Raw genomic sequence first — 24,380 nt, 5'->3', positions numbered from 1 at the left:
ACTCATCAATTACACAACACATATCTATATACTCATCAATTACACAATACATATCTATATACTCATCAATTACACAACACATATCTATATACTCATCAAATACACAATACATATCTATATACTCATCAATTACACACTACATGAAAGCAAATGCAAAACATGAAAATCAAAACACAATAATATGAAACAAACACATTCTTTAGTAAAAAGGCCCTCTAACATATGCCTGAATTGCCCTAGAGGCACCAAATCCAGCAGCTTTAAGGACTTTTGGAGATCATTCCAAGTCACCCAAACACCAGTAGATTGGTAAATACCAGTTTGTGTACTGTGTTGTAACGTGGCTGGCATGGCTCTTCCTCTCGGCTGCAGAAAGCAGAAGTGGGATGAGGAGGACTTTGAGGGGGAGATGGAGGAGGACTATGAGGACGAGCTGGTGGACGAGGGGCTTCCCACGGGCCGGGAGGCGCTGGCCCTGCTGCTGCCCCACCGTCAGCTGCACGCCCACTCCCAGCTGCTGAAGCAGGCCCGGCCTCGCACCGGGACCCGCCCAGACCAGGAGCCCAGAGTGGCCATCCTCCCCCCACACAGATCCCACAGCCAGCTGGGCGGCCAGGACCACGGAGACTGGACTTACGAAGAGCAGTTTAGACAGGTAGGGGGGTAATAGTGGGTAGGTACATGTAGGTAGGTATACTCAGTTGTATGATGTCATCATACACAGCAGGGGTGACTTCCTGCTTCCAGACATCAACCGAAGACAATATTTGCCAAGAAGGCCACTATTAGCTCTTCAGTTCGGCTCTCCAATTTGAAACCTCCCTCCCTTGAGGCATGCTCACATTGGAAAGGGTCGTAGGAAATTTGAATGCTGTTGATGTAAGCAGGAAGTCGCCTAGCTGTGTATGATGTCATATTGCTGAGTCTACCTTTAACCGTCCTTAGCAGGCACATATTTACTGTAAACACTGCATTGGTTTTGATATGGTTTGGAGACCCTGTTGAAATTGTTGTATAGATACAGTGGGATTGTTTTTATGTGAAGGATTTCCGTTGTGAGAAGCTGTGTTCGAGCATAGCGATAGGGCTATGTTGAGGGGGACCAGAAAGAAGAGAACATAATACACTGCATAGATGTATGTTTCCATTGTAGCTAATGCTAAAGGTTAGGTTAGCTATTGATAAAGAGTAGTGAATTGCATTATTTAAACATAAATTATAATTTCTCTTGTGTGAAAACAAAGTTCAACCAACCACAAAATATACCTAGCTGCTATATGCACATTTTACATAAGCCAGCCTCTGTAAAATGCTGCCACAGGGTCTTTTTTTAAAATAGGGAAATACAAGTTAAATGTTTGCTACACATATTGTCATTTTTACACAGACTTCAGAAGTTATGTAATAATGACAATATAGTTTTGATACTTGCGTATTTGGTGAAATTATTTAGTACATGGGTCTCTGTGTTGAGACCCAAGGCAAAATGTATGGAATTGGGCATGTTCTACCACTGTTAACCCACTGTTCCTAGGCTGTCATTGAAAATATGAATTAGTTCTTAACTGACTTGTCTAGTTAAATAAAGGTAAAAAAAAAAAAGAGAGTTCCATTCAGATAATGTTACGCAATCCAATGTTAATGACTCACTGCGGAATTCAGTTTATTTCTTTGCATAATTCCCCCCCACACGGAACTCTGTAACTCAAACTTGATCTATTTTCCACCTTCATTTTTATGTTAAACAAAAACATGTTAAATGTGTTTTCTTGTTGATAGTAGCTGAGTAGAAGTGCTGTGATGGTCTGTCGTGTGCTTCTCCATGGGGAGGAAGGGGTTAAGACTGTACCATTTATTTTGGGCAGGTGGGTGGAGGCAGTTGGAATGTGCCTGAGGGAGAGTGCTAATCTGGCCATTCAGGACCCAGTCCCTCTCAGAAATGTTGCATGTCTCTATCAGTCTGTCAGTTGGAACCATTCCAAACAGAAATGTAAGCCCTGCATTAAAAACTAGACATTCAGGTAAGTGCTAGATGACAGCCAGTGTATGCTGCCTTTAGCCAAACCTGGCCATGTGGAAAGGTCAGACTAAATTAGCCCCCATGTGGTGGGGACGGAGGTCTGATTAAAAATGTGGTCATCAATTAATCAACATTGAGGCGAGGCAGGTTGCCAGTAGCCACTGATAGAAGATATCTGCCGGCAGCATAAGGAGGCAGCTGAATTACAAAAAGGATTCGTTGGGTGGATATCAAATTATACCAGCAGTGGATACTTTTTTGCCAACGAAACTGATTTGCCCCTGGTAGAGTGCCATTTGAGCTGTGTTATTTTAGTGACACCCATCCCTACCCCCTGGCGCCTGTACATACACCTGCCCCCTGATATTTTGTTATGGCAGCACTTCTTTTATTACTACCCGGACCTCTTTCCATTCACTGTTGTTTACTCCATCAAACACATGAGGGAGGATCTTTTTCTTTTTTTGTAGGCCTACATGTATCTGTTACAGTTCAACATCTGATAAGGTAGAGGTCATCATACCCGTTCGTTATCACAATAACATGACACGAGAATCTGGTGCTTTCTGGGCTAGCCTACTTCCACTGATCAGCACTGTCCAAAATGTCACCCTATTTCCTATTTGTGGTGTGTGTGTGTGTGTGTGTGTGTATATACGTGTATATATATATATATACACACACAGTGCATTCGGAAAGTAATTAGGCCCCATTATGGGAATAAACCCCATAATGACAAAGCAAAAACAGGTTTTTTTACCTTTTTGCAAATGTATGAAAAGGACATTCAGAGACTTGTCCTGAAGCCACTTCTGCGTTGTCCTGTTGGAAGGTAATATGTTCGCCCCAGTCTGAGGTCCGAAGCGCTCATAAGCAGGTTTTCATCAAGGATCTCTCTGTACTTCGCTCTGTTCATCTTTCCCTCGATCCTGACTAGTCTCCCAGTCCCTGCCACTGAAAAGCATCCCCACAGCATGATGGTGCCACCACCATTCTTCACCGGAGGGATGGTGTCAGGTTTCCTCCAGACGTGACTCTTGGCATTCAGGCCAAAGAGTTCAATCTTGGTTTCATCAAATCAGAGAATCTTGTTTCTTATGGTCTGAGAGTCTTTAGGTGCCGTATGGCAAGCGGGCTATCATGTGCCTTTTAATGAGGAGTGGCTTTCGTCTGGCCACTCTACCATAAAGGCCTGATTGGTGGAGTGTTGCAGAGATGGTTGTCCTTCTGGAAGGTTCTCCCATCTCCACAGAGGAAATCTGGAGGTCTGTCAGAGTGACCATCGGGTTATTTTCTGCAACGTAACTAAATGTGGAAAAAGTCAAGGGGTCTGAATACTTTCTGAATGCACTGTGTGTATATATATTTATCTTTTTGGGGGGGGTGTTAGTTTAATGTGTATTTTATATCTTGTTATACAGGGCGCATTTGGAAAAGAGACCTAGGTCTCAATATGTCTTCCCTGTCAAAATAAAGGTTAAATAATAATATAGTGTACTACTTTTGGCCAGAAAGTAGTGCACTGTGTAGGGAATACAGTGCCATTTCTGAAGCAGCTTGGTGCTCAATCACCAGAGGGTAAACTCTATGTTTTACCTCCCATGTTTAATTTACAGTCTTGTTTGTTGTGTGGCTTTACCCCCTGCAGCTCATTAACCCTGCAGCTAGTGTGTAGACTTACATATTCACCTCTTGTATTTTGTTTTAACACCTTGAAACATGTACAAATTATTATCACAGCATGCCGTGCATTCAGACCTCTGTAACAAACATGTCCAACTCCAAAAATGTGAGGAAATAAATTGCAAGCTGTTTTTACCTACAGAGAAATACTCCAGTAAAAAGAATTGCATCTTAATTGACAATCCACCAGGCCCCTACTTTTATAGCACAATTCCAGACAAAACCTCAAATTTTGGGCCTTTTAGAATAACAATTACCATGTTCCTCTTTCCTGAATTTGACTAACCACAACAGTAATTTTGTTGAAGGGGAATCTGTTGCTCATCCACAAACGAGGCGGAGAGTGTTGACCTCCCCACTGTCCATTGCCTACCCCTTCTCCTTTCATTACACATTCATCCTCCGGCTATAAAACTCCAAAGCAGAAAAGACTTTGATGTACCCTGTCCTGTTTTTTAAATACAAATAGCAGGTCAGATGTAACACAGATGGACAGTAAAGAGAGTATCTGTTTTAAAATGTATCACACTCATTATTATCAGGGAGTTGGTATTAAATATTGATTTGCACGCACCAACACACGGAATGGGGGGGAAGGGCGGTGACCCCAGGAAATGCAGGATGAATTGGAGACAATGCCACAAAGTGACACTTATTGGGATTACTCGCCAGCGTGATTCTGCTGATACTACTCCTATATCGGTGGCATTCCTTGATGTTAACTCCTGAAATGTGTAACCTATACAGTGGATTCTGAAAGTTTTCAGACCCCTTGACTTTTTCCACATTTTGTTATGTTACAGCCTAATTCTAAAATGTATTAAATAGTTTTTTCCCTCATCAATCTACACATAATAACCCATAATGACAAAGAATTATTATTATTTTTTTAATGTTTGTAATTTAAAAAAAAAACAATCATGGCATACCCAAGAAGACTGTCAAATGTTCTTCAACAAAGTACTGAGTAAAAGTTCTGAATGCTTTTTTGGTTTTTGCAAAAATGTCTAAACCTGTTTTTGCTTTGTCATTTTGGGGTGTTGTGTGTAGATTGATGAGGGGGGTATTTCATCAATTTAGAATAAGGCTGTAATGTAACAAAATGTAGAAAAAGTCAAGGGGGCTGAATTTTTTCCAAATGCACTGTAAGTGGTACATCCTTGTATTACACAAAGTCTTGCTCAAAATGTGACTCGAGCCTTTTGCTATTGGTGTAACCACTGTAAAACAGTTTGCCTCTGAAACCATGTAGCCTAAAAGGATTCGCTCGTACAAAATAAGTCAATTGGCCTGATATATATTGCCCTCCGTAATTATTGGGACAGTGAAGCATTTTTTCTTATTTTGTCTCTACTCTAAAATGTTGGATTTGAAATCTAAAAATGACTGAGGTTAAAGTGCAACTGCTTTAATTTTAGGGTATTTTCATCCATATCAGGTTAAGTATTTTTTTTTAATTGTACATATTCCAATAGAAATGAATGGTAAATAATGTATTGTGTCAATTTGGGGTCACATTTATTGTAAATAACAATAGAATATGTTTCGAAATACTTCTACATTAATGTGGATGCTACCATGATTACAGATGATCCTGAATTAATCGTAAATAATGATGAGTGAGAAAGTTAGACGCACAAATATCATACCTTCAAGACATGCTAACATCTCACCATTACAATAATAGTGGAGGTTCGAATTTTTGGGGGATATTTGTGTGTCTAAAAATGTTTAACTCCTTATTCACAATTCATTCAGGATTATCCATATTCACGGTAGCATCCAGATTAATGTAGAAGTGTATTAAAACATATTCTATTCTTATTTACAATAAAAGTGACTCCAAAATGACACAGTACATTATTTATCATTCATTTCTATTGGGCACAAAATAATCTGAAACAACCTAATTATACAGCAAGTGTGTAGAGTCACAAGCTTGATGTAGTCACTGTGTGCTACAAATATGGGACCAAATACTTAACTTTTGACTACTTTAATACACATATAAGTGAATTTGTCTCAAAGTTTTTGCTCCCCTAATTTGGGGGGACTATATACAAAAAGTGCTGTCCTTTATAAAACGTGCTGTCCTTTATAAATGAAAGCTGACAGTCTTCACTTGAACCTCATTGTTCGATTTAAAATCCCAACTTTTGAACTATAGAGCCAAAATAATAATGACGGAGGACACTGTAAATGAATAAAATCCAGACTTAAGCAAAGTCAGTGATGTATTGCATCTAGTTCTCACAGCATTTATTTGTGTGATCATTTGTGTGCAGTGCATGACAGATCATTGGAGGATATGCTGAATGTCTGTTGAAAAATTCTGTCGTCAAACTATCGGCCATGAAGTGCACTGGGGAACCTTTGGGTGTGTGACAGACTTTGTTTTAACACAAAGAAAGAACAGGGTTAATGGAACTAGGCATCCCATAAAAACAACGGCTTAAACAAAACAAACAGTGGCATGGGAAGACCTATTAAAGTCTTCCTGATGAGTCAAGGAGAAACAGAGGGATGTAACTAAAGGGTGTGGGAGGGAGCGAGGGAGAGAGAGAGAGAGCAGTTTGAACAGCAGCCAAGCAGTACAAGTGTAGTGAATACTGGCTTTTGGCTGTGAAGTGGAGTGTTTTAAAGTGTTCAGTATCTAGTTGCTTTGCAGCTGATGTCAGAACTGTGCAGCCAAGGGGATTCTGGAAATTGGCAGGCACTCAATATGGTGTTGAAGGGGGGTAGCTAGTTGCAGGAATGTAAACAATGATTGCATAAAGGTCAGCATTTCTTTTTCTCTGTTCCCATTTTGGCATTTTGCCTTTTTTGTATAGTTTCAAGGCATCTACACAGTGTCTTTAGTTATCTGGGAAAACCTAGCTTTGTATTTATTCAGAAAGTGATTTGATTTAACCGTGACTTGTCAACTAATACATTGTCAGGGAGTGGATTGAGATTATACAACATGCATTTGCTTTATTGGCTAAAGCAACAAAAAAAATAACGAAATATGTTTGACGTTGCTAGACTGAGTCCAACCTCTCAAACCATATATCTTTCTTTGTGGATGACCTGCGTCGTTTGTTGTGTCTAATCTGTACATTTCTATACAAGGCTCAAGCTTCTTACGGTATGAAAGACTAGAATGTAACCTTGTGCCAAAATACTCTGGTAAAAATGTGATTACTATTGAATGGTTACTATTGAAGTGTCAACAAACAAAGTTATGACGTCTATGAAAGAAGTCATCTATAGAAACATCCATATCCTTACAAAGACCATTTTTGTGCTCTGTCGCCTTGAAATAGCTTGAAACAGTTCTCCATCAGCCTTGGGCATTAAAAGGTTGCATTCTTTAAGAAATGAATGGGAAATAGATTAGACACAGATATAATGTTTCACACTACCTGGTATTTCTGAATCCACCTTATTTGAAATAGATTGGGGAAAATGTCAGTTGGGGAAAATGTAAATGTACAATTCAATAGCCATTATAAGCATGACCGTCATACAAAGAATGATGTGTGAGATTAACCAGCCACACCTTGTTTTGAACCTATCCACTTCTGAAAGATGGTTAGGATTCAAGTCACAACAGTGGGCATTGTCATGACTCCCCCTGGGGTGTATTCATTACGCTGATTCTGTTGCAAAACATTTACTGCCATTTACTGCAAACTGAAAATGTTTTGCAATGAAAAAATGTGTTTCTATTTGACAAATTCAGGTCGGTACCACAACATGGCAGCTGACAAGGAGAGGACAATTTTATTTTATTTAAAAAAATATATATATTTAACCATTATTTAACTAGGCAAGTCAGTTCAGAACAAATTCTTATTTACAATGACGGCCTTACGATGCTGGCTGGGACAATTATGGGTGCCCTATGATCAAGGGTTAGCACAGGTTAAACGTTTTACCCATCCAACCTATTGATCTGGATGGCCCAAACAAGGCCGATGTCACTAGTTACCACAGCCACAAAATTATGGCTAAACCCCACCTATTTTGACAATTATCTTAATTAAAATCTGGTTTTAAACTTAACCTTAACCACACTGCTAACCTTATGAAGGACATTTCATTAATTTATACGATATAGCCAATTTTGACTTTGTGGCTGTGGTAACTAGTGTTAACTGACCAGGACATGTCCTTCCCTAAAGAGCCACATGGAAAGGGCTGCTGAGGGTGGGGGGGACGTGACCTGGGCTGTCGTTATCCATCACCCTCATAGCCAAGGTTATCAATCATTCTGATTGACACTCTGCTAACAACCAGAGCCTTTCTCGCCAGACATGTCTTCTGTTCCCTTCAGATTGTCTGCCGGTCCTGTTTGGTAACACAGGCACTGGGACCAGTTTGTTTGGTTAGGTGATGTTGTCTTCTTAGAGCCTGTTCTTGTTCGTGCCAATCAAACATTTCCCCATCCACTCACATTGCTCACATGTGAGACTGCAGCTTGCTCAAAGTTCCGCCCTACCTTCTTTGGCATTTATAAACTTGATACTATTCATTAGACTGTGTAGTTAGGTTAGGCCCTTAATACATCGTCATACAGTTAGCAATCTAGACGCTCTCACAAGCTGCCAACTGTTCCACATTCTTATCAAAGTCTATACAGGCTGTATGTACTGTAAGAACAGCTGAGGTTAGTGGGAATGGGATACATGTGTCATTGAATAGTGTTCATTCTATTTCCATGTCTTGTATGTATCGTCAAGAGGTGTTCACTCTATTTTAACATCAACTGTAAATATATCCAATGAAAGACATGATTATTACTTTGACATTGGCCCTATGCAGGATTCCTTCATTGACTCCATTAATTGACAGAATTCAAACATATTACACTTGCTATGCTACCCTTTGCATTGTGTATCACCATATTACTCTTAATCCAAGCAAAGCAGTTCGTTGTTATTTTTTTTACAATCCTCTCCAATCCTCTCCTCTTCAGTTCTTAGAAAATGCTGCAATACTCACTGGGAGGAACAGCTTTGTTTTTGCTTCTCTGAGTATTTGCTTACGTCTAAATCTTTTGATACTGTCCCAACCCACTATCCATTAGGTGAATCTTGGATTATGAAGTCAGGAATTCAGTCAGGATGTGTAGCTTTGTGGGCGACCCAACCAAATTCACATAGAATGTGAGTTATAGATCTGTCATTCTGAAAGCAAGTCTATGAAGCTTCCCATTCTTACGTTTAGTTTTTGATTATTTTACTTTCGGTTTTGTACACCAGCTGAAAGTACAATATTTTTGGTTGTTGAAAAGATATTTCTTAGCTGTTTAGATGGTACAATGACTCTCTACACTATACTTATTTTGCTTGTTTGTCACATAAACTAAAATGACACTAAATAATTTTATTTTAGCAACCAGGAAATGGGGGAGCGATTTCTACATGGTGCACCTTTTTAAAATGTGTTGTGCCATGTTCAACAGTGGTTCTGTCTCTAGGTATAGTGCTCAGGTAGCCTAGTGGTTAATCGCATTGTGCCCTTGAGCAAGGCACTTAACCCTAGTTGCTCTGAATAAGTGTGTCTGCTAAAATGTAAATGTAGAAAGGCTGAATTTGTTTTCAGGTTTGAAAACAAGACAAAATGTATTTGAAGAGGTTTATGTATTTGTTTTTTCGGTAAAAGTACAGATAAATCTCAAATGAAAATTTCAGAACATTTTCTCAGCTATTCGACATTTAAAATAACGAACTGGTTGTGGTGTGAAGGTTGGTAATGTGTTACAACAGTATGATGTATGGGGTGTAGAAAGAGGGTAGAGACAAACAGGGAAGACAAAAATATTTTTAAAAATTGTCAGACTAGTTTCAGGCTTATTCAAATAGAGAGTGGAACTGCTCTTGCTATTCATTCCGTGTTCATTCTTACTGTGCTAATGTCTTCACACTACAAAAGATAAACATCCATTTACAAAAAAAAGTAGAGGTTGGGTTTATTTTATTTACATACTTTAAACTTTACTTTTTTTTAAACGACAGTGTACTTTGCTGGTTCCCTCTTCTTAAGCTTGTTCAGTGTATTATGTAGTCTCCAGTTCTTGTTCCTACAGCTTATTGAAAGTTTAACGTGACTTGTACAATTGATTTTCCCCTTGAATGGAAATCTTCTCAAGAAGGCAAGTAGTGAAATTGCTTGCTACGATAAATCTAGCCAATTCCAATAATGTGGACCTAAATAGCATTATGAGCAATTTTTTCTAATAAAGAAATGTAGGCTGTTGGTTGTGAAACATATATGGTAACTGCGTGGTATAATGCTCGACACAAATCATGGCTTATCTGTTTCTACACACCAATCACAAATGATAAACACTGAACAGTTGCTCCTTTAATTCAATACATATTTAGTAAGCTAGCAAAGTCACCCAGCATAGCAGGAGCTAGATACCTCTTCTCACTGCGATGCTTTGCCATTACTGTGGTTTCTTAGGTGGTGCTGTGGTTTTATATCTCTTTGAGTTGGAAATCAAAGTATGAGTGTGATAATGAGTCAAAGGGAGCAGTCTGCGCCACATGTTGTTGTTGAATTGTCCTTGTTCACTTGATAAGCGTGTGAAAACAAACTAGCATGGGAGAGACACAGCTCGGAACTATACACTATTTGAATAAGAGAGATCATGTGCCCAGGTTCACACTCCATATACAGCACCCCCTCACACCGGTGAAGTCAAGCTGCATGCTCGCTTCCTCCCATCCCCCTCCTGGCCTCTCTCTCCCCTCCCCCACTGCCCTCCTGTGTGTGTGTGTGTGTGTGTGTGTGTGTGTGTGTGTGTGTGTGTGTGTGTGTGTGTGTGTGTGTGTGTGTGTGTGTGTGTGTGTGTGTGTGTGTGTGTGTGTGTGTGTGTGTGTGTGTGTGTGTGTGTGTGTGTGTGTGTGTGTGTGTGTGTGTGTGTGTGTGTGTGAGTCAGTCAGTCAGCCCTGGCAGGTGTGAAAGGATGGGTGTGTTTCATAGGCAACAGCTCATGTGACACACCAGCTCCATGCGATCCCCTCTCAATGTCCATGTGGGGACAGGGCTCAATAGCTAGGCCCAATTATGTGCTACGTGACACTTGTTGCGAGGTGCCTGGATGACTCGCATGGGACTCCGATAGCTGTTGTTTTTCGCAACCTCTGAGTAACCGTGACTACTTGTGCTGGAATTATTCATGATGTTTGACATGAAACAGATTTTTGGGTGTGTTTCACCCAACAGGCAAACAACAAGCTTGACCTGCATAGTTAAAGCATTCAGAAATGAATACGTTGCAGATCTTGTATCAATGATCCATGAGACACGAACAAAGAAACATTAAGTCATAAACAGCAGCCTGAACAAAGCTTGCTCAAACGTTTTATGCAGCTCACACACACAGGCAATGCATTGAAGTAGTGTCTTTGACTATCTGTTGGCCATTTCACATTGTAACATTCTGGGTGGATCTAATGAACTCTGTGCTGGCAGGAAACCTGCTCACACTGAAACTCCCTGCTTCTTAAAGTTCACTCTAAAACGCCTGCCTGCTTTTCTATCACTCAGAAACACGTAAAACTCCTCAGTAGTGGCATGTATGTAACGAGGTTTATGCTCACTGCCAACGTTTTGCTCATTTAACACAGCTCTTTGTGAGACAGTCGCACACAAGGAGGCGGTCGACACCCTATCAGTGTGTGTACTATAGATTTAAGTTGATGTGAAAACCTGTATCCCCAAACTTCACAAGTCCCAGATAAACAGATGTGTTCTGCCAGAGTGATGTGGGGGGGGAGGTTAGAATGAGGGGGTTAGAGGGGTATGTGGGGGGGTTAGTGGGGTGTACAGGTAGGAGTTAGAATGAGGGGGTTAGAGGGGTGTGTAGTTGGGGGTTAGTGGGGTGTGTAGGTGGGAGTTAGAATGAGAGGGTTAGAGGGGGTCTCTAAGTGAGGGGGTGAGAATTAAGAAAAGCTTTTACTTTGTACAGACTGTGAGTATAGCCATGCTATTGAGAGAGGCCGCCGTAGGCAGACCTGGCTCTCGAGACGATAGGCTATGTGTACACTGCTCACATAATGACGTGGAAACTGAGCTGTGCTTACTAACTGGCCAAATGTATGACCATATTAGAGACACATATTTCCCTAAGATTACACAGACCCACAAAGATTTCGAAAACAAATCAAATTTTGATAAACTCCAATATTGGCCGGTGTAGGCCTTCATTTTAAATAATAATTTGTTCTTAACTGACTTGCCGAGTTAAATAAAGGTTAAATATATTCGGTGAAATACCACAGTGTGCCATCACAGCAGTAAGATGTTTTCCATTTTGTATTTTAACTATTTGCACATCGTTACAACACTGTATATAGACATAATATGACATTTGAAATGTCTTTATTCTTTTGGAACTTCTGTGAGTGAAAGAAAGTGAGAGAGGGTGAGAGAGAGCATTTTGAAGATTTATGGCTCGGCACTCCTCGAAATGCATGCATCCTGTAATTAAGACTGGCCTTGCCTCCAGCCCTACATTTATTACCGCCCCTCCACCGCCTCGTCATCCAGCCCCCCATCCTTCTGATAATAAGATCTAACTCCAGTTTGGCATCACTAATGGGCGCTAAATGCCACAAAGAGAATGGCCTGTTTGTGATTACACAGCAAGAGCCTGCATAAAGTACTCCCAAGTCCAGAACAAGACTAGAGTTCTGCATTGTGTGCTCTGGCCGAACTGTTGCTTTGGTGATACATCTTGTGCACTTAACAAAAATATATACGCATAATACAACAATTTCAAAGTCTTTACTGAGTTACGGTTCATGTAAGGAAATCAGTCAATTGAAATAAATTAATTATGCCGTTGTCACGCCCTGGTCGAAGTATTTTGTGTTTTTCTTCATGTATTTGGTCAGGCCAGGGTGTGACATGGGTTTTTGTATGTGGTGTGTAGCTTAGTGGGGTTGTAGCTTAGTGGGGTGTTCTAGGAAAGTCTATGGCTGTCTGAAGTGGTTCTCAATCAGAGGCAGGTGTTTATCGTTGTCTCTGATTGGGAACCATATTTAGGCAGCCATATTCTTTGGTTGTATTGTGGGTGATTGTCCTGAGTGTCTTGATGTCCTTGTTAGTAGTTAGTAGTTAGTAGTTAGTAGTTAGTAGTTAGTAGTTAGTAGTTAGTAGTTAGTAGTTAGTAGTTAGTAGTTAGTAGTTAGTAGTTAGTAGTTAGTAGTTAGTAGTTAGTAGTTAGTAGTTAGTAGTTAGTAGTTAGTAGTTAGTAGTTAGTAGTTAGTAGTTAGTAGTTAGTAGTTTGAATAAACATGGATCGCAATCGACACGCTGCAGTTTGGTCCGACTCTCCTTCACCATTTGAAAACCGTGACAGCCCTAATCAATGGATTTCACATTACTGGGAATACAGATATGCATCTGTTGGTCACAGATACTCACTGGTTTTCTAATCAACGCCTGTACTTTTTGTAAGGTACAGTATCTGGTGTTACCACCATTTGCCTCATGCAGCGCAACAAATCTCATTCACATAGAGACATAGAGTTGATCAGGTGGTTGATTGTTGCCTGTGGAATGTTGTCCCACTCCTATTCAATGACTGTGCAAAGTTGCTGGATATTGTCTGGAACTGGAACATACACGTTGATCCAGGGCATCCCAAACATGCTCAATGTGACATGTCTGGTGAGTATGCAGGCCATGGAAGAACTGGGACATTTTCAGCTTCCATGAATTGTCTACAGATCCTTGCAATATGGGGCCCTGCATTATCATGCTGAAACATGAGGTGATGAATGGTATGACAATGGGCCTCAGGATCTCGTCACGGTATCTCTGTGCATTCAAATTGCCATCGATAAAATGCAATTATGTTCGTTGTCTGTAGCTTAAGCCTGCCCATACCATAACCCCACTGCCACCATGGGGCACTCTGTTCACAACGTTGACAACAGCAAACCGCTTGGCCACACACTCTACGCTGTCTGCCATCTGCCCGGGAAAGTTTAAACTGGGATTCATCTGTGAAGAGCACACTTCTCCATCATGCCAGTGGCCATCGAATGCTGAGCATTTGCCCACTGAGCATTTGCCCACACACTGAACTGCAGTCAGGTCAAGACCCTGGAGAGGACGACGAGCATGCAGATGAGCTTCCCTGAGATGGTTTCTGACATTCAGTTAAGAACATTCTTATTTACAATGACAGCCTACCGGAACTCCCAATCACAGCCAGTTATGATACAGCCTGGATTTGAACCAGGGTGTCTGTAGTGATGCCTCTAGCACTGAGATGTAGTGCCTTAAAAACCGCTGTGCCACGCGAGAGCCCACTCAGGAGCTTCTTGATATGCCACACCTGTCAGGTGGATGGATTATCTTGGCAAAGGAAAAATGCTCACTAACAGGGATGGAGACAAATTTGTGCACAAAATTTGAGAGTTAAAGCATTTTGTGTGTATTTCTGGGATCTTTCATTTCAGCTCATGAAACATGGGACCAACACTTTACATGTTGCATTTATATTTTAGTTTGGTATATGTCATTTCAGAGAGAATTAAAACCCAATGATGAGAAAATGTATTCTTCTGCCTCAGTTATACATTATTGGTTTGATTTGTAAACTACACTTTTGTTTGACAAGCTAGTCAGTCAAAAGATGCTCTCCACACCAGCGAGTGTGAATCAATCTTTGTTATGAACAATCTTCATACCGCAATTTAAGTTACCACAATAGCCCACTGTATTCCCCTGAGCCATGTGCTTCACTTTTACTGTTAATTTTCACTAAACTTTCCGGAGCTCTCGGCCATAGCAGCTGGGCCACATCAGGTTTTCATCATACTGGACGTCCTCTCTCGACTTAATAGCATTCTAAAGCTGAGACTCCATCCTCCATTTTGGGGCAATAATAGTTTTCAACCCCCCTTGGTAATCTACTCCCAGCTGTAACCTGTTTTTATCTCTCCCCCTCTTCTCCGCTCCTCTCCAGCTCTACGAACTAGATGGAGACCCAAAGAGAAAAGAGTTTCTGGATGACCTATTCAGCTTCATGCAAAAGAGAGGTGAGCGAGTATTGTAAAAGGAGTGGCGGATATACAAGACAGGACTGTACCTTTCTGTCCCAGTATCTCATGCAGCAGAGCCACATTAATACAAATAAAATACATGACTCGATAGAGATTTTACTGTTTGCCTTGGTGGGTTAGTACTGAGAGGCCCTGTTGTGTTCTCTAGCCACCTGCCCCTGCCCCTCCCCCCTTCACTGACATAGGAAACAAAACTCTCAGCTTTCACCTCTGGGTGGATCTTTATTCATTTGCAGATGATTGCTTTATGGTCGGCCAAGCCTTCACTGTTCCCAGCTCGTCTAAAACTAAAGCGTACATGAGATTGCATGTATCAACTTAGGAATGTATTTAGGTATATGTTTAGGCGCCAGAGTTTTTATGTAGCTCTGTTAAGTTATGGTGTTTGGTTTGGTTCAGCATTTGCATCTTTTATTAATGATCGTCACTTCGTCAGACTCTATTTGTATTTATTCTGGTTGCCCATTAGAGCTACTCTTCCTGGTGTCATGCAAAATTAAGGCAGATATATACAAATAAAAACATTACATTACATTTCACAACACATTTCACAACACGTTAAGTGTCTGCACTCAGGCAAACAGCACATTGTATGATTTTGATTCACAAACTAGTTCTACTTCGGAAATATAAGACCAACATGTTGAAGGTAATGGTAATAAATATTATTATGTTAGTCAGTGTGGAAAATCCAGTATTGGGTGTTTAGGGTATGTTTACACTGTGCCCTCAAAAAATGTATGGGCTGGTCTGCATGCATAGTTGCTCAAAGAATTGGACACTGCCCTCTAGGTACAATATAGGGAATTGAAAAGAGACAGATGAGAAAAAAATAAATAATTCTCCATAGCTTTCTTTCAGAATTATAAAAATAAGTCATGTTTTTTAAAGCACAATAAGACCCAATACTACAACAAGAACAAAACAGACATGGCATTGACAATTGATAATGTATTGAAGTATTGTGTGCTATGAAAAGGTGTGATACTCTCCGTAGGAAAACAATACCGTAGAACCAGGGTAGGGTAGGTTACTTTCTAAATGTAATCTGTTACAGTTACTACTTACCTGTCAAATTGTAATCAGTAATGTAACTTTTGGATTACGCAAACTCAGTAACATAATTTGATTACTTTCAGTTACTTTATGATTACTTTCCCCTTACGTTATTATTATTCCCGAGTGGAGCAGCGGTCTAAGGCACTGTATCTCAGTGCTAGAGGCGTCACTACAGTCCCTGGTTTAATTCCAGGCTGTATCACAACCAGTCATGATTGGGAGTCCCATAGGGCAGCGCATAATTGGACCAGCACGGTCCGGGTTAGGGTTTGGCCGGGGGTAGGCCATCATTGTAAATAAGAATTTGTTCTCAATTGGCTTGCCTAGTTAAATAAAGGTTAAATATAAAATGTAAATAAATAAGAGGCATTAGAAGAAGACAAAGGATCCATCAAATGCATTTGGTGTGTCATCATAGTGATCGCTCAGGTGTAACAAGCATAAACTTGCGCCTTTTTGTCAGTGCTGAATTGAGTGTCAATGATAAAACAAGGTGTCATAATGTATTATTTTTTTGCTTGTAATGTAGATTACAGTTCGTTTTTTTGGTAATCCGATTACATGTAACTGATTACATTTAATCAGTTACTGTCCAACCCAGAATATAGAACATGACACTTCTGAATATATTTTTGTACTCCTGAAGCATTAAAATGTTTCAGACCACTAGCAAGTTTTCTCAGTTCACAGTCAGTTCCATGGCAACTTATCAAAAGGGAAACCTAGCAAAAGAGTATGTTGTTAGCGACAGGCAGTGAATTGTCTTTTCCTTTTCTCCAGGAACCCCTGTGAACAGGATCCCCATCATGGCCAAGCAGGTCCTAGACCTGTACATGCTGTACCAGCTGGTGACAGAGAAGGGAGGCCTGGTGGAGGTCATCAACAAGAAGCTGTGGAGAGAGATCACTAAAGGACTCAACCTGCCTACCTCAATTACCAGTGCAGCCTTTACTCTCAGGACACAGTGAGTACACACACACGCAAGCGCAAGCACGCACTTACACACACACACACATCCACACATGCGAGCACACGCTTATGCACACCGAACACACACACACACATTCCCCCATATCATTTGTAAACTTGTTTCAAGGTATACTTATCCATTGTAATACTTTGTTTTTCAAATAGTTTCATATTTCATAAAATTATCCCAATACCAACTGAAATATCTTTTTCACAGGTACATGAAGTACCTGTATCCATACGAATGTGACAAGAGGAGCCTCAGCAACCCCAACGAGCTCCAGGCAGCTATCGACTGTAACCGACGGGAGGGCCGCCGGCAGAGCTTCGGCAGCTCACTCTTCACCTACTCCCCCAATGGGACCCCCACCATGCTGTCCTCCCCCAAGATGTCCATGCAGAACATGGGGATGAACGTGGCCACCAACGGAGGCCACTCTCTCACTCCCATCCAAAAAATCAAGAAAGGTACATAAAAGGAATTGTTGGGGTTTTGAACTTTGTATGCACTCGTCTAGCCAACGATGAACAGTATTGATGGATCGAAAGGTCTTTTGCTATACTCAGATATCTTTAAAGGACAATTATTCTGCATTGAGATGAGGAAATGTATTTTGTATTTTTAAAATAAACAAATTAAAAAGGTGGGTTCATTCATATCACTGACATGAATAAAGCCAACGATTGAAGTGAACGTGAACACAATGAGGGTTGGGAGGGTTCATACTTATCACAGAACGGTTGAAGTGAACAGTAACCCATAACATCATACAACAGATACTTAATTTGAAGAGCTACCACGTCCTCGACCAAAACTACCCTGCTCTAAACTTCTCCGTCTCCCCTGTAGAAGAGGAGGGTGACCAGCCTGTGTCCGGCTTGGGCTTCATGACCAGGCACCCTCTGGTTGGTAATTCGGTGGCGGTGCAGGCAGCAGCGGCTCAGTTAGCGGCTCTAGAGCAGCTGAGGGACAGACTGGAGGCAGGTGAGCCCCCGGAGAAGAAGATTGCCCTACCTGCTGAGAAGCACCAGCGGCTGCTGCAGAGAGCGCTGCAGCACAATCTGCTGGCCAGGACTGCCCAGATGCCCATGAACATCCGCATCAACAACCAAGGTAGAGCCTGTTGCCATTTTTAAATGCACTTTAAATAATGTTAAATTTTATTTGAAAGTACCAAGATTGGTCCACCATTGCTTCCCTTCAGTAAAATAAATTATTTCTTAGTATAGTTAATATTAAAGGTTTGATGGGTTCGCATTCAAAAAGATGTTGCATACAGCTTAATTCATTTTTCTATTTTTTATTATTTTCACTTCATTAGGGATTAGCATACAGAGACCCTTCAGTGTGTAGGTACAAAGCTTTTTCAGTGCGCAGTAGCCCCGAGGACAGAAGAAATATCAGCCCACTGAGAGAAGCACAAGATTGAACTTCACTCAACTTTCTAGAGTTTTCCATTAGTTAACACTATCAACATTTCCCTTTACTGTGGCTATTGTGATCGAATCAACGCAATATTAGCCACATTCAGTGTAACATACCGAAAAACAAAACAAATTATGCAAGAGATTTTGTTGTAGGCACAAGGCATCAGAGTATGATTATTTTGCGCACTGACTAAGCCCATACTCTACACAGACCGGTGCATAACTAATCAGAGCTGCAGAAGGCCTATATGCAAATAGACCATTGCCATATATGGATCTGTGTCATTTAATTTTAACTCTACTGTGTTTACAGCTGTGGTAGTGTTGCATGTAGCCACGTGTGCACATTTAGTTCATATCCTTTGCTAGTTAGTGAGTTATTAGCCCAGTTATAGATCATTTGTAGTCACCAATAGGGGTGTGATTGCTTACTACAAGAGCACAAAACGTGTTCATTTCTAAACATTTTTGAAAGCTAGTCAGGTACAGAGCTTTTTTCTTGTCTTAAAGGGGCAGTGTTGTATTTTGAGACAGGCTTGAATAAACTAAATAGCCAATAGGCAGAGGGTAGCTAGCATAATTTGTCTGACTCTCTGTAATAATGGTATGGGAATAATAATGCATTTTATTTTGTCAAGTGGTTTCTTGCATCAAACAACATAACATGTTCAGTCACGTTCTTGTCTGAAGGACAAGTGGATAAACAGGTTAATGTCAAGCCCTGCATGTTTTTTTCCCCAAAAGTCTCATGGAATGTAGGCCTACATTGAACACCACACATTGGCTGCTACTGTAGGCTGAATGATAGAACAGCTATTTCCATGTTAAAATCTTATAGGATGCATTTTCTCTCATGGTAGGCCACTGGTAGGCCTAGACTATGATCAAATAGCCACAGTAACCTACTTGGCCCCTGTTAAAACTAACTTAAAGCGGTTACAGCCTCAGTGTTCACAGTAAACGCGTGCTGGAAGTTGCACATCATTTTCACAACGTTGAAGTTAGAGGGAACATTGGTTGTCACTCAAATCAAATTTATTTATATAGTCCTTCGTACATCAGCTGATATCTCAAAGTGCTGTACAGAAACCCAGCCTAAAACCCCAAACGGCAAGCAATGCAGGTGTAGAAGCACGGTGGCTGGGAAAAACTCCCTAGAAAGGCCAAAACCTAGGAAGAAACCTAGAGAGGAACCAGGCTATGTGGGGTGGCCAGTCCTCTTCTGGCTGTGCCGGGTGGAGATTATAACAGAACATGGCCAAGATGTTCAAATGTTCATAAATGACCAGCATGGTCGAATAATAATAAGGCAGAACAGTTGAAACTGGAGCAGCAGCATGGCCAGGTGGACTGGGGACAGCAAGGAGTCATCATGTCAGGTAGTTCTGGGGCATGGTCCTAGGGCTCAGGTCCTCCGAGAGAGAGAAAAAAAGGAGAGAATTAGAGAACGCACACTTAGATTCACACAGGACACCGACTAGGACAGGAGAAGTACTCCAGATATAACAAACTGACCCTAGCCCCCCGACACAAACTACTGCAGCATAAATACTGGAGGCTGAGACAGGAGGGGTCAGGAGACACTGTGGCACCATCCGAGGACACCACCGGACAGGGCCAAACAGGAAGGATATAACCCCACCCACTTTGCCAAAGCACAGCCCCCACACCCCACATCACTCATTTGCCAATCAGGGATGTGGCTTCTCTGGTGTACCTGTATACAAGTTACAGTCATAAAGAAATACAGAATGATAGGGTATGGGAGCGGGCACAAAGGGCAACTGAGGACATCAGGTGGGAACCATTCATGAATCAATGGCCTTAGGTGTCCACTCACTTGGATACATTGGTAAACTATCTCATGAATTGATATAATGTATCCAAGTTAGCGGGGTGGGTTCCATTTGTTTGTTAGGTTGTTCCAGAAGTTAGTTAGTTAGTTTATTCAGATATTGTCACGCCCTGACCTTAGAGCCTTTTTTATTTCTCTATTTGGTTAGGTCAGGGTGTGATTTGGGTGGGCATTCTAGTTTGTCTATTTCTTTGGGTATGGTTCCCAATCAGAGGCAGCTGTCTATTGTCTCTGATTGGGGATCATACTTAGGCAGCCCTTACCCACCTTCGGTTGTGGGATCTTGTTTGTGTGTAGTTGCTTTCTGCACTGCATATAGCTTTAAGTTTGTTTAGCATTTTGTAGTTTTTTGGTGTCATTTAAAATAAAAGTATAATGTACGCCTACTAACGCTGCACCTTGGTCTCATTCTAACAATGGACGTAACAGATATTCCTTATTATAGGTTATTAGATTGTTCAATTCATTTATTTATACGTTTGTTTGTGCAGTTAGTTTAAGATCCTTTTACTCGTCAATTGTACAGAAGGTCCAACCGAAATGTGGCCAACTCCTCTGAAGACAAACATACATATACAGGTTGGAGAGGTTAGAGCAGGGGGCTGCCACACTGGTGCAGTTGTTGTGGGGGGTGTTAAGTGACTTCCTTAGACCCAGGATTTGAACTGGCAACCCTCCAGTTGCTGGCTTGCTTCTCGAAACTCTAGGCTACCTGCCGCCCCATATGTTTATGTAGTGAGGTTGTTCATATTTACACATTTTCCTGAGATGTTGATGCTTATATCTGCTGTTAATCATCACCTATGAGTGTTGTGTACATTACATGCTGTGTGTGTTTTCTCAGATGGCCGACAGGACTCAGCTCTCAATCTCACAACTAATGGCATGAGCAGCATCAGTATGTCAGTGGAACTCAATGGAGTCATGTACACCGGTGAGTCACCAGTCATAGAATCAACAACACGGTCTTGTTACCATACAGTACCTGTCAAAAGTTTAGACACACCTACTCATTCAAGGGGTTTCTTTTCTACATTTTCTACATTGTAGAATAATACTGAAGACATCAAAACTATGAAATAACGCATATGGAATCATGTAGTAACCATAAAAGTGTTAAACAAATTAAAATATATTTTATATTTGAGATTCTTCAAAGTAGCCACCCTTTGCCTTGATGACAGCTTGAATCAGGCCTTCATGGTCGAATTGCTGCAAAGAAACTACTACTAAAGGACACCAATAAGAAGAGACTTTCTTGGGCCAAAAAACACAAGCAATGGACATTAGACCGGTGGAAATCTGTCCTTTTGGTCTGATGAGTCCAAATTAGAGATTTTTGGTTCCAACCGCCGTGTCTTTGTGAGATGCAGAGTAGGTGAACGGCTGATCTCTGCATGTGTGGGTCCCACCGTGAAGCATGGAGGAGGAGGTGTGGGGGTACTTTGCTGGTGACACTGTCTGTGATTTATTTAGAATTCAAGGCACACTTAACCAGCATGGCTACCAAAGCATTCTACAACGATACGCCGTCCCATCTGGTCTGCACTTAGTCCCACTATCATTTGTTTTTCAACAGGACAATGACCAAAAAAAATACCTCCAGGCTGTGTAAGGGCTATTTGACCAAGGAGAGTGATGGTGCTGCATCAGATGACCTGGCCTCCACAATCACCCGACCTCAACCCAAATGAGATGGTTTGGGATGAGTTGGATTGCAGATTGAAGGAAAACAACCAACAAATACTCAGCAGATGTAGGAACTCCTTGGTTTTGAGAATGCCAAGAGTGTGCAAAGCTGTCATCAAGGGTGGCTACTTTGAAGAATATAAAATATAATATATATTTTGATTTGTTTAACACTTTTTTTGGTTACTACATGATTCCATATGAGTTATTTCATAGTTTTGAAGTCTTCACTATTATTCTACAATGTAGAAAATAGTAAAAATAACGAAAACCCCTTAAATGAGTAGGTGTGTCCAAACTTTTGACTGGTACTGTATGTGTTACTACAACTAACATTCCTGAATTCACAACATTGTTTGTCAACATTTGACTTATGTAGGTCAGGTTACTCAGACCAACTTGCTATCTTTTATTTTTGCAATGACAGAAGTCTCACACTGGTGTTTCTGTTTTCTGTGCAGGTGTGCTTTTTGCTCAGGCAGCAGGATCAGCCTTGTCAGGCTCCTCAAGTAACAGCAAAGCCCCTGGTGGGCACAGTGGATCCTAGTGGCTCCCCTACACACCTACCTCATCCACCTATCTTTGATGCTAACTAAAGCCAAAAATAAACCTCGTTTTCTACTTAGCCTATGCCAAAAAAAACATATATGGCAAGACAAACTGAAACTCAGACCACTTGAAGTACACTCTCAGGTCCTCTCATATATTCTTCCCTCTTTTGTTCTTTAGCCTAAATAAATTTGAATAACCCAACAAGGAGCCACAGTATATGATAGATATTTGCACAGCCTATGAATAATTTATTTCTACATAAATGTACAGATTATCTGAGAACAAAAGAAAAAGAATACATTGGAAGGGTAATGCACTGTTTAAACATTTAACACAGCTACTGACTGACAATGAAGCTTCTTCTCAAGAGGAAAAATAAGTTGTTTGTAACATTATCATTCTCCTCATTGTTATTATTATTATTATCATCATCACTAACAATGTACTCATTGCAAAAAATATATATTTAGGATTCTATAAAGCAGAACATTTGACATTTCTTGTATTTTAAGGAAGCTTTAAAGTATGTTATTTCTTCAGGGTATAACAAAGTACCATTGTGACCTCATGTTATAGAATTCCTCTTTTACGTTTGCATGATGCAGTCAGAAACAAATCAATCTTTGCTGAGATTTTCTATTAATTGCTCAGACACAGGTTTTGTCTTGCAATTTTTTCTAGTAGAAGTCAACAGGCATTCTTAATGCTCATTGGGCTTTAGAATATGTGCAGGTTTTTCTCAGGTGTCCGCCAGATTGCTGTGAAACAATAACATTGTATTTAACTGCTATATGTTTCTGTCATAGCCACACATTATACAAATGTATTTCCTGGTTTGAGTGTTTGTTTCTCTCATGACATTTCAAACATATTTTTTTGATTTTCATGTAGAATTTAGTTTTCTATCAGGTTGTCTCATCAATTACCCAGGGTACTCGGTCCTTTTATAAGAAGTGGGATCATCTTCACTCTACGTAAAGCTTTTAGTTTAAAGGTTGATCACTCTGAGATGACACAGAGTAGGGGATTGATATGTGCAGGAATTCTTAGCTCTGCCATTGAGCCTTTAAAATTGAGGTTTGCGGCTGAAAGTGACTCTATTTAAAAGCTTGTCATCATAATGTCTCAACAGTGCCTACACCTTGATATGTGAAATCTTCATAACGACAAAGCATTAATGAATTTAGCTACATGCTTGCATTATATAGTGCTTCTTATATTCACAGCCATACCATTATCTTCAATCTGTTGAGGAGTCAGAGGCCAGTTTAATGACAATAGAATTTGTAAGTCGCTCTGGATAAGAGAGTCTGCTAAATGACTTAAATGTAAATGTAGAAGATGTTACAGAGAATATTGTGGGATTGACTGATATCTGTTTCATCTGCTGGCATTTGCTTTACTTAATTTCAGTTATCAGAAGTACAGTTTTTTTGTATATAACACAGCTGCATAGTAATCATGCTCCTGTAGCAACAGAACAATGGTTATTCTAACTATTTTCACTGAAACGTATGAAGGAGTCTGTCCTCTCCAGCTAGACCCTGGGGGGAAAAGCTCTTTCAGAGAATGATAAAAGTAATAGCCAATTATTATCCCAATAAATGGCTAATGTTAACATAGAGCTGTGTTATGGTTTAAAGGATGGGTGGAATCACCCAATCAATTCCTGACTTTGGGTCAGCACGCATCTTCAATTTGATATTTTTACCACTTTGTCCCTAAGGCAAGCATTCCCATCCGAGCATCTTCTCATTAAAATATGTATATACATTTTTATCAGATATCCATTGATTTGCAGCTCTCAGAGATATTTGCATTTTAACTGCTAAGGTGCATTCATCTTAAGATAGCTAGCTGGGATAACCACATATCACAGTAAGTATTTTCCCTAAACAAAGTAGCTATCAGCAAAGTCAGAGCTAGCAAGGGGGAAAAAAGTAAAGTGTTTCAGATGTTTGGAGAAGATGGGCAAGGGACTCTGCTGTCCTAGCTTCAGGGAGAAGCTTGTTCCACCATTGGGGTGCCAGGACAGAGAAGAGCTTGGACTGGG

The 24,380-nt window shown here is 40.6% G+C and overlaps 1 protein-coding gene across 2 annotated transcripts in view; it reads left to right on the top strand.

Annotated features, from left to right (window-relative positions):
- LOC118401446 (AT-rich interactive domain-containing protein 3A-like) overlaps window positions 1-24,100 on the top strand; it is a 63,994-nt gene extending 39,894 nt beyond the window's left edge. Inside the window, exons 3-9 of one of the 2 annotated variants that reach the window (XM_035798952.2) lie at window positions 373-655; window positions 14,679-14,751; window positions 16,615-16,798; window positions 17,021-17,271; window positions 17,654-17,917; window positions 20,931-21,020; window positions 22,237-24,100. In XM_035798952.2, the coding sequence (XP_035654845.1) occupies window positions 373-655; window positions 14,679-14,751; window positions 16,615-16,798; window positions 17,021-17,271; window positions 17,654-17,917; window positions 20,931-21,020; window positions 22,237-22,322 (1,231 nt within the window). In that variant the 3' untranslated portion in view covers window positions 22,323-24,100. Of the gene's footprint in view, window positions 1-372; window positions 656-14,678; window positions 14,752-16,614; window positions 16,799-17,020; window positions 17,272-17,653; window positions 17,918-20,930; window positions 21,021-21,665; window positions 22,200-22,236 lie in introns of those variants that run through there. The other variant, XM_052475161.1, reaches the window with a different exon arrangement.
- The last annotated feature ends 280 nt before the right edge of the window (window positions 24,101-24,380 follow it).

Source organism: Oncorhynchus keta, chromosome 22, assembly GCF_023373465.1.
Source record: "Oncorhynchus keta strain PuntledgeMale-10-30-2019 chromosome 22, Oket_V2, whole genome shotgun sequence".
In the NCBI taxonomy this organism is placed as follows: domain Eukaryota; kingdom Metazoa; phylum Chordata; class Actinopteri; order Salmoniformes; family Salmonidae; genus Oncorhynchus; species Oncorhynchus keta.
The sequence above is the reverse complement of the archived record's forward strand: the minus strand, read 5'-3'. Positions and strand labels throughout refer to the sequence as shown.